Source organism: Chionomys nivalis, chromosome 1 (assembly GCF_950005125.1).
Source record: "Chionomys nivalis chromosome 1, mChiNiv1.1, whole genome shotgun sequence".
NCBI classification, from domain to species: Eukaryota; Metazoa; Chordata; class Mammalia; order Rodentia; family Cricetidae; genus Chionomys; species Chionomys nivalis.
The window spans coordinates 22722178-22736375 of record NC_080086.1 but is presented as its reverse complement, the minus strand read 5'-3'; the positions used below and the strand labels follow the sequence as shown (position 1 = coordinate 22736375).

Here is a 14198-nt window from a genome sequence, read left to right as displayed (position 1 = left end):
TCGATTCACAGCCCTGATATGGCACTCGCACTCATCATTAACTCCAGTTCCAAGAGATCCGAAGCCAGACGCCCTCTTCTGGCGTCCCAGACACCCACGTGATGCACAGATCACATGCAGCAAGACAACCATCACAAAACGTTTAAAATTGCGAATAGGAAAAGACTCCAGTAGTAAACAATATTACTTGTGACAGCTTTGTCTCAGTTGTTTCTACTTACATAAATAGCATTCTGGATTATAATGAAAAAGCAATTTTTATGCTGTGTACTCTGTAAGCCCGCGCCTACGGCAAAGCACGCCTCTAAAATCAACACAGCTATGTAAGCTTCAATGTTTCTTCCCATGAGGAAAACACGTTCAGCAAGATTGAGTAACTTGGCTGAAAGTGGTAGCCGTGAGATGTTTGATCCAAAATGCTAGGGGCTTTCCGGTCACCACTGCAGCAGCACCTAGGAAAGTGAAAGTTGCTGGGATTCTTTGACTTGTTTGGTGTAGCCCCCACGACCAGCGCAAAGCCTCCTCTTTCAAGCGGTCTTACTCTAGTTTAGGTGGGATCCTTATTCTCAGGACTGGCTGCTTTGAGACACTTACCCTGTTGAGTCAGGTCCTGCCATTCTTTTGAGGTGTCTTCGTAAGACAACAGTACTAAGCCAGAAGTGGTCAGGCTTGTCTGTAACTCCAGCACGTGGGAGGAGGAGTAGGCAGGACCAAGATTTTAAAGTCAGTCCTGAACTAGCTCTATGCCAACTTTGGTTACATGAGACCTTGTCTCAAAAACCAAACAAAAACAATAAAAACAAACAAAAACCACCTTCCTGGCACTTGGGAGGTAGGGGCAGGAGTTCAGAAGTTCCGGGTTACCTTCAATCACATGCAGTCTAGGGCCAGGCTGAAACACATGAGGCTGTCTCCCTTTTTTTTTTTTTTTTTTTTTTTAATGTGCAGGCTTGGGTTGATTTACACATGGTTTCTCAACCAAAACAAACATACACTTTGAGTATGTTGGACCAGAGATGGCTTTTCTATGTTGAAAGTAGTGCGAGATGGCTGAAAGTGAGACCTTTCTACCCTAGGGGAGGGAAAATGATGGATTTGGTCTCAGTGGATCTGACAGCTGAAAATACAAAGGAAAAATACAAGCAGAAGGCAGTCTGATCAGTCCTGGGGACTGCAAATCCATTTCTAGATAAATGGTTACCAACTTCTATTGTCAGGGGGCAGCTAGATCCATTGGAAGGTCCAGGTCACACAGGTGTGCCTGGTGCTCCAAACTCATTGTTAGGTTGTATGCTCATGTACCTGCTGTCTACTTGTCAGCCTTGTTCAACCCCCAAACATCTTACTAGGTTTCTTTCTTTCTTTTTTTTAAATATTTATTTATTTATTATGTATACAATATTCTGCCTACACATATCCCTGCAGACCAGAAGAGGGCACCAGACCTCATTACAGATGGTTGGATGTGAGCCACCATGTGGTTGCTGGGAATTGAACTCAGGACCTTTGGAAGAGCAGGCAATGCTCTTAACCTCTGAACCATCTCTCCAGCCCCTTACTAGGTTTCTAAGGAGAAAACAAAACCAACCTTGTAGTGTTTGTGCCTGCATATAATAAGTAATTTAGTTTTTGTTGCACTTTTTTTTTTACTGCTTTTTCCTTAATAAAATTATAAGATAAACACTAATATTCTTAGGACAGAAGAGTAGAGCAGCAGCCTACTTCTACTGTATGTGCTGGTCTGACCCAATTTCTTGAAATCACCTCCTGACCCAGTACTCCACAATAATGTCTCTTCATCTGGAGTTCTTGTTCTGGAATTTCAGTCACAGTGTCTGGTTGTTTGTTCAGTTTTTTTTTTCCCCAAGATTTATTATGTATACAGTGTTCCACCTGCATGTATGTCTGCAGGCCAGAAGAGGGTGTCAGATCTCACTGCAGATGGTTGAGCCACCATGTAGTTGCTGGGAACCCAACTTGAGACCTCTGGTAGAGCAGCCAGTGTTCTTAACCACTGAGCCATCTCTCCAGCCCGTTTGTACGATTGTTTATCATCATGAAGGTCATGTCATGTCATTCATAACTTTGGATGCCATGTCTTTTGTCAATCAACAGAGCCAAATAAAGTTAGATAGGAAAGAATGTCCCTAAAAAAAAAAAAAGGTATAGCCGGGCGGTGGTGGCGCACGCCTTTAATCCCAGCACTCGGGAGGCAGAGGCAGGCGGATCTCTGGGAGTTCGAGGCCAGCCTGGTCTACAAGAGCTAGTTCCAGGACAGGCTCCAAAGCCACAGAGAAACCCTGTCTCGAAAAACCAAAAAAAAAAAAAAAAAAAAAAAAAGGTATAAACTAAGTATTGTGTTATGTCTGTGCACTTGTGAGTGTGCTTGACCATCTGGACATATGTGAAAGTCAGAGTTTCAAAGTTGATTTTGAAACGTCTTCCCCAATTGCTTCTCCATCTTATTGGGACATGGTTTCTCACTTAACCCAGAGCTTACTTCTTCATGTAGTGTGTATAGCCAGTGAACTGTGCACCACTTTGCTTCACGGTTACAGGCATGCCTTAGGATGCCAAGTTTTCACATGGCTGCTAGAGATCTGGAAGGTCTTCATGCTTGTGCAAGCATTTACACATTGAACCACCAAATCTTTGTACACCCACATCCTTGAGTACATTACCGTGGAACACATGACTGGGCCTTGCATAGCTAAAGGGCTGGATCCCTTTTCCCAGCAATGATTTTCTTACAAGTATTTTTCTTCCTAGTTCTTAGTGTTGCTTTTCCTTCAGTTGAAATGAGACACACAATTTACTTGAGGTGCTCTCAGGGGGATGTCACAGGTGCACCAAGGCAGGGACTTTCCTCTTCAGTCCGATGGGAATGGGAAGACTCTCACAGTGGAGGGGCAACACAATATTTAGTGCAGGTGGCGAAAAGGTGCCTTTTTAAAGAGCAGGCGAGCAGTGAACAATGATGTCGGGGGCAGAAGGAGAAGAAAGATATGTAGGGAGAAGTGACACCTCATAGGCTGGAAATATTTAGGTGGCACAGTTTACAGAACTCCATTTTAGCTTATTTCCAGAGAGGAATTACTTAGAAATCTATATTAAAAGCTCAGAGCAGTTGCTGCTGGACTTCCTGAGCACATTCCCTGCAGAAACGCTCAAGTGTGGGTGAGCAAGGGCCAAGTGTCTAGAAGACACTCATGAGTAGTGTCATCTAGACAAACTTCAATATGTAGCAGGATTATTTTTGGCTATAAAGACTTAAATCACTTTATCAAATCATCTTCACTAGACAGTTTTCATGTTATAATAAACAGGACTTTTCCATCTCTACTGTTCTATAAAATATAAAAGTACAGTAAATTTTAAGTTCTTGGACTCTCAAAGAGCTTTCCAGACAAACAGGATTTGGGATGTTTTTTACCCATGTATTGTAGAAAGGCTCAAGACTTGCCCTCAATCATATGACCTCAAAGTAATTTAGGCTAGTTCAGAGAACTCACCTTCAAGGAGACATTTCTGTTTGACTTTTGCAAACTTTTTTTTTTTTTTTGAGACAGGGTCTCACCTATGTCCCTTGAACTTCTGATCCCTCTGCCTATACCTCCCAAGTGCACCATCATGCAAGGTTCATGTGCTGGGGATCTAACCCAGTGCTTCATGCCTGGTTTTACTTACGATGTGCATTGTCTGTGAGTGCATATTGTGCGTGAACAGATGACAGTGTAAGTCAGAGGACATTGGATCCCCTGGATGTGGAAGTTGGGAGGACTTGCTCTTGGAGAGGACCTGTGTTCAGTTCCCAGCACCCACTTGATGGGTGGCTTACAACTACTAACTCTAGTTCCAGGGAATTCAACAGCCTCTTCTGCAGTCCATGGCGACTGTACACATAGATACATGCAAGTCACAAATACACACTGCTTTTAAGGACTACCTATTTGCCCCTGGATTCACTATGTAGACCAGGCTGGTCTTGAACTCAGGGATTACCCTTGACTTTGTCTCCTGAGTGCTGAAATTAAAGGTGTGTGTCACCATGCCAGAAATAAAAACCAAGTCTTTAAAATCCAAAACGTTTATGTGTGAGTGCCTCAATCTCCATACATGCACCATGTGCAGTGCATCCTCTTCTCAGGTTGGGAGCCAAACCTTGGGCCTCTGAAGAGCAAGTGCTAACTACTAAGCTGTCTCTCTAGGTCCAGTACCTAGCTTTTGACAGGGATACTGGGGATCTAAACCCAGGTACTCATTTTTGGAGTAAGCAATCTAGTAACTGAGCTGTTCTCCAAGCTATGGTTGTTTCCTCATCTGTAAAATAGGCCAAGCTTCTTTCTTAGGACAGTTGGATCAAAGATTGTATCACAGGGAGTCCTTGGTACAGGTCAAAGAGTATACTGTTAAGTACTTAGCAATTTAGCAAGGGCTTGCTTGGTATTATCATTAAAGTATTAAAGCAAAGTCAAGAGTCAAAGTTAGAAATACCCAAAGGCTTAAAAAAAAAAATCAAGCCCAAACCTGGACTTACACCTACCAAGGGAATTAGCAGACATGGTGCCCAACACAAAGAACTGAGACATTTTCCATAGAATACATCTATAATGTCAAGAGCTACACAGGTACATGGGCAGGCAGTCAGAGCCCACACAGAAAGGCATGGGGGGAATGAGCTGACCTGTAGGTGAACAAGAGGAAGTTCAATGTGGCTGACATGGGTCACCCGGCTTCTTGCAAAGGTCAAAACCCAAGTTAGGTAAGAGATATGAAGGAGGTACAGTGTGTGCCTGATAAGACAGAGGAGGTGGATTTAAGAAGTACTTCATCAGTACTTCATGTAACAAGCTATGTGACCTTAGCCAACCAGTGACGCTAGAGCTTTTATACCTTAGGAAGCTAAGGGCTGGGACTACAGAGATGGCTCAAGAAGTTAAGTGCACTTGCAGAAGACCCAGGTTTGATGTGCAGCACCCAACGCCCGAGGCCTCCACAGACGCCAAGTATGCACATGGTGCACAGGCAAAGCATCCAAGATGACTGCCACAGCAGGGCAGCAGTACAAACCCAGCTTTTCTGATCCCAGTTTCCCCAATGTTTGTATTTCCTCTTCCTGTTAAGGGGGGAATAATACCAGCATTCTAATGCAGGCTGCTGAAGGGTGTATTGGGGATCCATGGTGAACTGCTGCCCAGTTGGGAGCTCAGAGTGTGTGCACAGAGGGTCTGTGGCACACGCTGCACCTAAGTTGGACTGGAGCGTGTCCCTCTTCATTCGGCCCCTGCCCATATGTACCCACCACACCCTACCCCAGAGCTCAACATAAAGGGCTGCCTGACACCCACATTTCATTGTTTCCACTTTATTGCTCAAGCACAGGACTTGAGGTGTGCCTGGACCTTCAGCGTGCATTAAAGAGGCTGAGGGGATGGGGACAGGGACAACCTGGATGAGGGAAACTGATAGGAGCAGAGATACTGGAAGGTGCTGTCTAGCAGTGATCACTGTGATACCAGAGTATTATCAGGGATACCATCTCAGGAGAGCAAGGCGAGAGAGCTAATGGACACAGTGGTTTTCCCATGCCCCTAGCACCTGCAGGGAGATTGCAGCTTGGAAAACAACTGGAGAGGGAAGGGATGAGGAAAATGGCTGCCCAGGAGTCATCTTCTCCACCCTGGCTTCATATCAGACCCCATCCCTATCACATACCGCTTCTACCACTTGAAAAATGGAGCTAACAGAGGGAGAAATAAATTAACATTCTGATGTGTACGTGTGGAAGGATAAACACGCATGTGTAATGGGGGAAGGAGAGAGGGGTGACACCATCTAAATCTACCCCCCATTTTACCCCCAGCCTGCTCTTCTCCCCTTCCCTCCAAAGTCAACATCCAAACAGATAGAAAAATAAAGGTCTAATTCACTCAAAATCTTCAGTTTTTACAAAACTAACAGGGTGGAGTAGAGAAGGGAGCAGGGAGACAGGCAGCCGCAGGGGTGGGCAGGCGATGAGGCAGGCTATGCTTCTGCTTCCACTTGGGACTGGTTCCCTGCCACATTGTTGGGCTCACCCTTCATCTCAGTGACAGTGGGATGGTCTCCAGCCACCTCTGCCTTGGCCTGTAAATGAGGAAGTGGAAGAGGCTGAATTCTGGAGGAAAAGACAATCCTAACAGAAAGGCACAGGTACAGTGATCCGGGAATGGTCCTCAAAGCACACACGTGCACATGTACATTCTGAACTGATAATGCCACTCAACACACCACTGCTGAATGTCATAGATTTCGGATGTTTTAAACTATTTTTTCTTTGTGGTGTTGGGATTAAACTCAAGGCCTCAAGCATACTGGGCAAGCACTCTACCACTGTGCTATATGACAGACCCGCTAAACAAAAATATTTTAAAATGTTTTAACCTCATGTTTGCCTCAGTAGCATGTGTACTAAAATTGCAATGCTAGAGATTAGCAGAGTCCCTGAGCAAGGATATCACACAATTTTTTTGAAGTTTTCCATACTTTTAAACTCATTAAGAAAATATATAGAGCAACATATCAAATTCACCATTTAGTTTGACCTTTTAAATGTGCTACTAGAAAGGCAGTATATTTCATAACCTGTTTCTTTTGGAGGGTATTAGGGACACTAAAACAACTAACAGGTTAAGTAAGATGTGCCACGTACATGCAGTGGAATACCACACAGCAGGAAGAGAAAATGGGAAGTATGCTGGGCGGTGGTAGCACACGCCTTTAATCCCAGCACTCGGGAGGCAGAGGCAGGCGGATATTTGTGAGTTTGAGGCCAGCCTGGGAGTTAGTTCCAGGACAGGCTCCAAAGCTACAGAGAAACCCTGTCTTGAAAAAACAAAAACAAACAAAAAGAAAATGAGAAGTAGTAATATAAAATAAGCACCCAGCCATTAATTAACATACGGGGGCAAACAATGAACAGGTATACACACAGCACAGTAGTGTTCAGGGTGAACTGGTAGGATCATGTCCTTCTGTGGAGGTTGAAGGCTAACTACATAACGCTCCTCGACTCTTGAGTGTGGAGGTGCACCCTTCAAACCCAGACTCAAGGCAGAGGCAGGCAGACATTCATGAGTTCCAGGCTAGCCTGGTCTACTGAAGGAAATTTAGGTCAGTTGTCTCAAAGAAAATCAAACCATGAGAACTGGGCCCTGATGTGTACTTCCCACGCTGCTGGCCTGGCCGGACCAGTGGGGTGAATACTGAGGACTTACATTTCTTTCCTGTGAAGAGAGTAACATCTGGCTTCTCCAATTGCTACAGGCAACTCCAGGCACATTGGGGTTAAGGCCAGGCACACCTTATGTGCTGAAGAAGCCAGGAAAACCGTTTTCTGTCCATTGTAGCAACTCCCACTATGTGGTGGGTTGAATGAGAACAGCCCCCATAGGTTCAGATTCAGATGTTTGGCCCCAGTTTGTGGAACTGCGAGGAGCTTTCAGATTTTTAAAGCCCATGCCATTCCAGGTTAACTCTCTGCCTGGTGCTTGTGTTTGTTGCCCGCCATAAATCTGACCCTTTGGAATTTAAGTCCTCTAAAAATTCCCATGAGTTGCCTTGGTCATGGTCATCTCTTCACAGCAATAACACACCCTAACCCTCACCTTGTGCTCCTCCTCAGCCAGCCTCTCAAACATGTTGGCATAGAGCTTCTTTTCCCGGGCAAGCTGCCTGCGGGTCCGCTGCTGGCACACAGCCAGCTGGGCCTTGGCGGCTTTGTTGCTGGGATAGAGCTGCAGGACCTTTTGGAAGTCAGCTCGTGCCAGGTCAAAGTCATTCACGGCCAGGTGTGCCTCTCCCCGGCGGAACAGGCCCTTCTCGTTGTTGCTGTCCAGCTCCAGGGCCTAAGAGCGCAAAAAGGAAGCAGCAGAGGCATCAGACTGCAGCACCAGCTGGATCCCCAAGGGATCCCTCAGCAGGATGAGGCTCAGTGGAAACTGCTGGTGTCGAGTTAGGGGGGAAAAGACTGGGGCATTAAATGGGAAGGGTCATGGCTCAGGAAGAAATTAATTTAATCCAAGAGGAAGAAAGGAAATACAGCGGGTCTTCGGATGCAGGAAGAACACGGTCTCACCTTTCCAGATACAGAAGAGGTAACGAAATAACCCGACTCCCTTTAGTTTCCCCCAATCTAGCTAGGGCTTGCTCTCTGTATCTATTGTCTCCCACCATTAAAGTGCCTGCTACTTCCACACTAGGCCTCTCTTTGGGTCTGTAACTCAGAATTCCCAACTATCGATCTCACTAACACCACCCAGTGACTGTGGGCAGTTTTCAGACAGGCAGTGCTCTAGCCCTGCCTGTAAATGCTGTTTCCACATCCCCTGAAGGGACCTCACCTTGTTACAGCTTTCGATGGCAGCTGAGAAGGCCTGTAGTTTCAGGTGACACATAGCCAGATTGAGGTGTGAGGCCAGTCGCAGTGCACGGACCTTTTGCATTTCCTCACCAGAAAAGCTAGACTCATATTCCAGCCAAGACACAATCTTCTTGTACTGCAGTAAAGCTTGCTTGTACTTGCCTTCCTAGAATGGGAGAGAGGCTCAGACACCCAGTGCAGGTTCAGCAGCTCAGGTTTCCTTACCTAGTAGCCACAAGCGACTCCTGGACACCAGATTCCCACTCTTTCTCACGCCAGACCGATGGACAAAGATACAACAGTGACAGAGTACCATCTGGACAATGCTCCCTGGGGGACCTTTGCCTTGGCTCACCTTGAAGTATACAGTGCCCCTCTCTTTCACTATGTTGCTCTGCTCCAGCTTCTCCTCAGAGTTCATCTCCCAAGATTCCTTGGCCTGTCATATCCCAGAGGACAGATAGTAGTCAGCTTCCTCGGAGGCACCCACAGACCAGACTCCAGGAGAAGGGACACCTCAGGCCGACTCACCTTCTCAAAGCTTTTCAGGTGTACTTCATATCTCAGCTCAGCATGTGGTGGGATCTGGAACTTTTCCTTCCCAACACTGCCAAAAGCATAGCTGTGGGGGTGAAAACGCCAGGGTCACCTCACAGCCTTCGTCTGCTCTGGGCTGAAAGGCTTCCTGTTTGTTTCCTGGAAAGTACCTTCCCATCTTGAGACCTGGGTCTGGCAAACATTTCCCTAACTTTTTTTTTTTTTTGGTTTTTCGAGACAGGGTTTCTCTGCTCTGTGGTTTTGGAGCCTGTCCTGGAACTAGCTCTTGTAGACCAGGCTGGTCTCGAACTCACAGAGATCCGCCTGCCTCTGCCTCCCAAGTGCTGGGATTAAAGGGGTGAGCCACCACTGCCCGGCTTCCCTAACTTTTTTTTTTTTTTTTTTTTTTTGGTTTTTTGAGACAGGGTTTCTCTGTGGTTTTGGAGCCTGTCCTGGAACTAGCTCTTGTAGACCAGGCTGGTCTCGAACTCACAGAGATCCGCCTGTCTCTGCCTCCCGAGTGCTGGGATTAAAGGCATGCGCCACCACTGCCCGGCACTTCTTTACTACCCAGCTGGGCGGTGGCGTAGCACTCACTACCGCTTGTCCTCTACATCTCCCCTATACACTGTTGAGATAGTTGACTCAGAGACAACAGAGCAAGATCCACTGTGAAGCCCTAAGAACTTTAGTATGTATGGTACACAGTAGGTGTTTCCATAAACGTTAACAATTGCATAAATTAATAGCAGATGAAAATCTAGATACTGGCAGATAAGGGATTCAGATGAGGCTTGAACGCAAGGAAATACGGCCGACAGTGGGCCACACTTCCAGACCCAATGAGGTGATGGTGACAAGCATCCTCAGAGTAGAAGCAAGCACACAGGGCTTGTGAATGCCTATCACACAGCTCACTGTGGACGTTCAGCTATGTCCCATTGCTCTGCAAAGTGCCCGTGTCTCACCTAGGTTTGAGGTATACAATGGAATGTTCTCCTTTCTCCATGCGCTGAATGGCCGTCTCCAACCCACAGGGCAGATCTAGGCTTTCCCCTTCGCCGACTTCAAAGCAGAGCTCCCGCTGGTCAAAGAGCTGGTCATTACAGTAGCCTTCCAGTGCCACTGGCATCAAAGAGAGGCAGTACCCCAGATGTGAGGGGGCAGAGCATCGAGGAAGTTGCCACTGGCCTCCTCCATCTCCAAATTACTGTCCATACCCAAGATAACCTCTGTGTCTCAGACCTGCAGGGACGCTAAGACAGTGTGGTCTAACTCCTTATTTTATGGATGAGACAAAAGACAGGAAGGAAATGAATTGGTCCAAACCACCCAAGGCCTTTCATCTCTAAGCCAGGAATCATATGCAACTCTAGATTTTTCTTCCCACACCAGATTAACTTGGTTTTTTTGGTCTTTTTGAGACAGGGTTTCTCTGTGTAGCCCTGGTTGTCCTTGAACTCAGGCCTTCCATGTGCCAGTCAGAGTACACTTTCTTACCTTCTACCATAGCACCATCATTGGGCCTGGCGTAGCCTTCACCACGAGTCCGTATTCTGCGGATGATCCCGCCATCTTCATCTTCTGTAAGATCTTCTCCTTTGAACTCAAATAGCTCCACCTGTGGAATGAGAGATAAAGTGATCAACTCCTTTCTGCATCAACTCAGCAGCGAAACTCTGTTTTACTCCCTAGAGTTACGACTAACAGCTAGACAACATCTAGCCAGAAAGAAAGCTCTCTATCATCCTGCTTCATTTAGCAAGGACATGAGACAATCTGGTAGGCATCAAAAGTGGCCTGGCATCTCAGTGGCCTTGTGAATATTCTCTAATGCCCACTGATTGGTTTTCTACTTTCAGCCGAATAGTCTTAGTTCTTCCCCTCAGCAGAGGTCACACCTCAACCCGACCTTTAGGAAGGTGTCTTTCCCTCCTGTGCTCCAGGATGCCAACACTCCGCACTACTCTCTATATCCCTGATGTGTCCTGACCCCGGCTCCTTTCCACAAGGGCTTTGGAGCCCCCTCTTCTAACCCAAAGCTTCTTGTTAGTATTGGCCACCGTGGCAGCAGCAGAGCCAGCCACTGGACTCCTACTAAAGCTAGGCCCTCAGGCTTGGCTACATTGTCTCGAAGAGGCAGGAAGGGCTGGAGGGCAGCCAGGCAATGGGGTGAGATAAGGTCTGGCTCTTTGCCTGGCGCTCTGTGGCCAGCACTTACCTCAAATACAAGTGTGGAGTTGGGGGGGATCTTTGGAGGGCTGCCTGCTGACCCGTAGGCATATTCTGGCTTGCAGGTGATGTGGCATACTTCCCCCACTTTCATGGTCGCCACAGCAATATCCCAAGCTTTGATGACCTCCCCTGTAGGTAGAGGCAAACAAGACCTGCTTAGCAGAAGTCTAACTCTAGGCTCAATATTCCCAGAGAGCTGCGCACACCCAAGGGGGATCTGAAAATCTCTAGAAATGGGACCAGAGACAAGCAGCAGCAGTGTTGACATTCCCAGCACATTAAGAGATTGCTCAACCCTGCAAAGAGTTCAAGAAGCAAGACTGTCCATCCCAAAGGGAGGGAGGAGCTAAATCGATGAGACAGGGGAAGAAACCAACCAGTCCTAGAATAGTAGAAGAAAACACATGACAGATAATGGATGGATTGTTTTTTGTTTTGCTTTTCAAGACAGATTTCAGAGAAATCTGTGTAGTCCTGGCTGTCCTCAAACTCAGAAATCCACCTGCCACTGCCTCCTGGGTACTGGGACTAAAGGCGTGTGTCACCACTGCCCAGCAATAGATGGATTCTTAACCATTCCTCCTTGATCTTGGTTCTGGTGTTTTTTGTGTTTTTCCTGTTTTGATGACTAGTTTATGCTATTTTGCCAAGGTTATCTTGAATTCCTTTGTTCAAAGTGACTCACTTGCCTCAGCTCCTCTGGTAGCTGGGAACACAGGTAAGCACTACTGTGCCCAACTCAAGCTTGGCTGAGAACATCATTTTTGCTTGTGACCGTTGCTATCAGCTTTGGAACCTACCCTGCTAGCCCACTAACCATGCCTACCTTTTCCCAAGTCAAAGGAGAATTTGTCCTTGCGATCCAGACTGGAGTCAAACTTTGTGCCATCTAAGAGCCAGCCAGTGTAGTGGACAAAGACCCGGTCCCCAATCATGGGTGTCTCTGTGCCTGTACCCTCTCTCTTGATGACCTGGGAGGAAGGGGGGAAAACGTGAGTACCCAGAGATGTGGGCAGAAGGGCCCTAATTGCCCCTAAGCCCCTGTAAGGCACATAGTGGTTTCTGCTGCCCCCACTGCCTCCTGCTTCTTTATTAGCAGGTCCAAGAGCTCAATCTTCAAACGACTCTGATGTTAGGGGTTTAGCTTAGACTCAAGAAACTTCCCCGGCTCCCTCCAGGTTTGTCCAGACCGGTTTTGGAAAGCTTCAGATAAAATGACCTCGGTTTAAACTTTGTCTATAGTTTTGGCCAAGTTGCTCAACTATCCAGAAACTGTCTGTCAAGCACTGAGGACAATTCCCATCCCCTGGAGGTGCTTGAAGAACACACTGATAAAGTGTGGATAGGAACTAGCGGGTCATCAGATCAGGGTCTGGCGTGAATAAAACGGAATCGGAATCGGAGTAATGAAGGGAACAGATGGTTCCAAACTGGGAAAAGGAAGGGCCAGATTACAGAGCACAGAGGCTCTGCATCAGCCCTGGCAAATTAAGAGTTGGGAAACAAAATTACCAGACCAGCAAGCTAAGAGGCCCCCTTTTCAGGACTAGAGTACCTCCCATGAACATATAGACATCTGCTTCTGCTTAACATTTTTATATATGGTGACCTCGCAGGCAGGCCACTAGGTGGATGTAGAACCATCCTCTAAAGGAAGGCTGATAAGAATGTGCACGGAGCTCAAAGGAGTGGAGGATAAAAATTGACCTTCTGGGAATCAGAACCTTGCAGTAAACAGAGAAGAAAGGCCACACGTTCACAGGGGAGCGGCTAGAGCTAGGGGAGAAAGCCAGGAGCATTTCTGGACCAACAAGGCTCCCTGAGGTCTCTGCTGAGCACAGGCCACACACACTAGGTACCGAGTAATGGGACGCTCCGGGGAGAAACAATGGATGCAGGGAGCGCGTGCAATGCGGGTTAGGATTTCACCGTCCTGGACTGCTGGCAGAACCTGCTCTGAACCGGCGCCCATTGTCCCGACCCAGGTCAGGGCGCCCTCCCCCTCGCTCCTCGGGCTATTTGCAGTCAGGCGATTAGTGAACCGCTGGCTCCAGGGCAAACCGCCTCCCCCAAGGCCAGCACCCCGAACCCCCAACTCAGGAAGGCTCAGGAGGAGAGGGAGAGGACTACAGGTCCCGGCATGCACCGCTCCTGCTCTCCCCAGGCCGAGAAAGGGGGCACAGCGTGGCCGAGTCCGTGACCTCGCTGGGTCTCGGCAATTGCAAAGGGGGCGCGGAGAGGCACAAAGGGCTCTCGGCCAGGAAACGACTCCAAGGAGCCGTTTCAGGTCCTAGCTAATGTTTAACTTTCAAGTGGGCGAGCCCTGACGCACCTTCGCCCAGGTGGCCCGCGCACGCTGCGGCCGAGGGGTCCCTAGGAGGCGAGGCCCGAGCCCCTAGGTTCGCCCCGGCCTCGTGCCCCCCGCCCGGGCCCCCCGGCTGCGGCCCTCGCGCTCCGCCCCGCCCCTCTCAGCCGCACAGTGCAGCCGGATCAAGTTGGCGTTGCAGTGGGGGCTCCTTCCCGGGCCGGGGGCCGCACCCTCCGGGAGCGTGCAGCCACCGTGCCATCTTTAGGGCCGCAGCCCGCACTGGGATGGCAAATTCCCCCATCCTCCTCCCGTGCCACCCGCTTGAGGTCCACGAGTCTCCAGCCGGGGTCTCCGCGGCCCCCTCTCACCTTGAGCACGCCCTCGTCCTGCTTGGGGCTGATGTCCACTCCTTCGAGAGGCAGGGGCGCCGACTGCGCCCCGTTTTCGGTCGCCTTCATCTCTTCGGCGGTCATGGCCGCTAGGCGCACCGTTGGCTGCGGGAGTGGGGCGAGCGCGAGCCGAGCGCTCTGGCCGCCGACCGGGGTGAGCGCACGGTGCGGGTGGCGTGCGGCACAAGGCGGCGCTGCCCACCACGAACCTCGCTCCAGGCTCGCGCACCGAGCTCTCCGCGCGCTCACCGCCGGCTGCCGAGTGGGGCGACGCCGAGGGGCGGGCGCGGCGCGGCCCGGTCTGTGATTGGTCCCACTTGCTTCGGGG

At 48.7% G+C, this 14198-nt stretch overlaps 1 protein-coding gene and 1 non-coding gene across 2 annotated transcripts; one reads left to right on the top strand and one right to left on the bottom strand.

Annotated features, from left to right (window-relative positions):
* Positions 1-5902: 5902 nt before the first annotated feature.
* Fkbp4 (FKBP prolyl isomerase 4) lies at positions 5903-14130 on the bottom strand. Its single transcript, XM_057789694.1, has 10 exons — positions 13850-14130; positions 12000-12144; positions 11160-11302; positions 10439-10559; positions 9907-10063; positions 8933-9023; positions 8757-8840; positions 8382-8567; positions 7647-7886; positions 5903-6126 (listed from the first exon to the last, which is right to left on the bottom strand). The coding sequence occupies exons 1-10, from the start codon at positions 13952-13954 to the stop codon at positions 6025-6027; spliced, it is 1374 nt and encodes a 457-aa protein (XP_057645677.1). The 5' UTR covers positions 13955-14130; the 3' UTR covers positions 5903-6024.
* Positions 6427-6529, top strand: LOC130889616 (U6 spliceosomal RNA). Its single transcript, XR_009058615.1, has one exon. It is a non-coding gene; the product is annotated as a U6 spliceosomal RNA (small nuclear RNA).
* Positions 14131-14198: the final 68 nt, after the last annotated feature.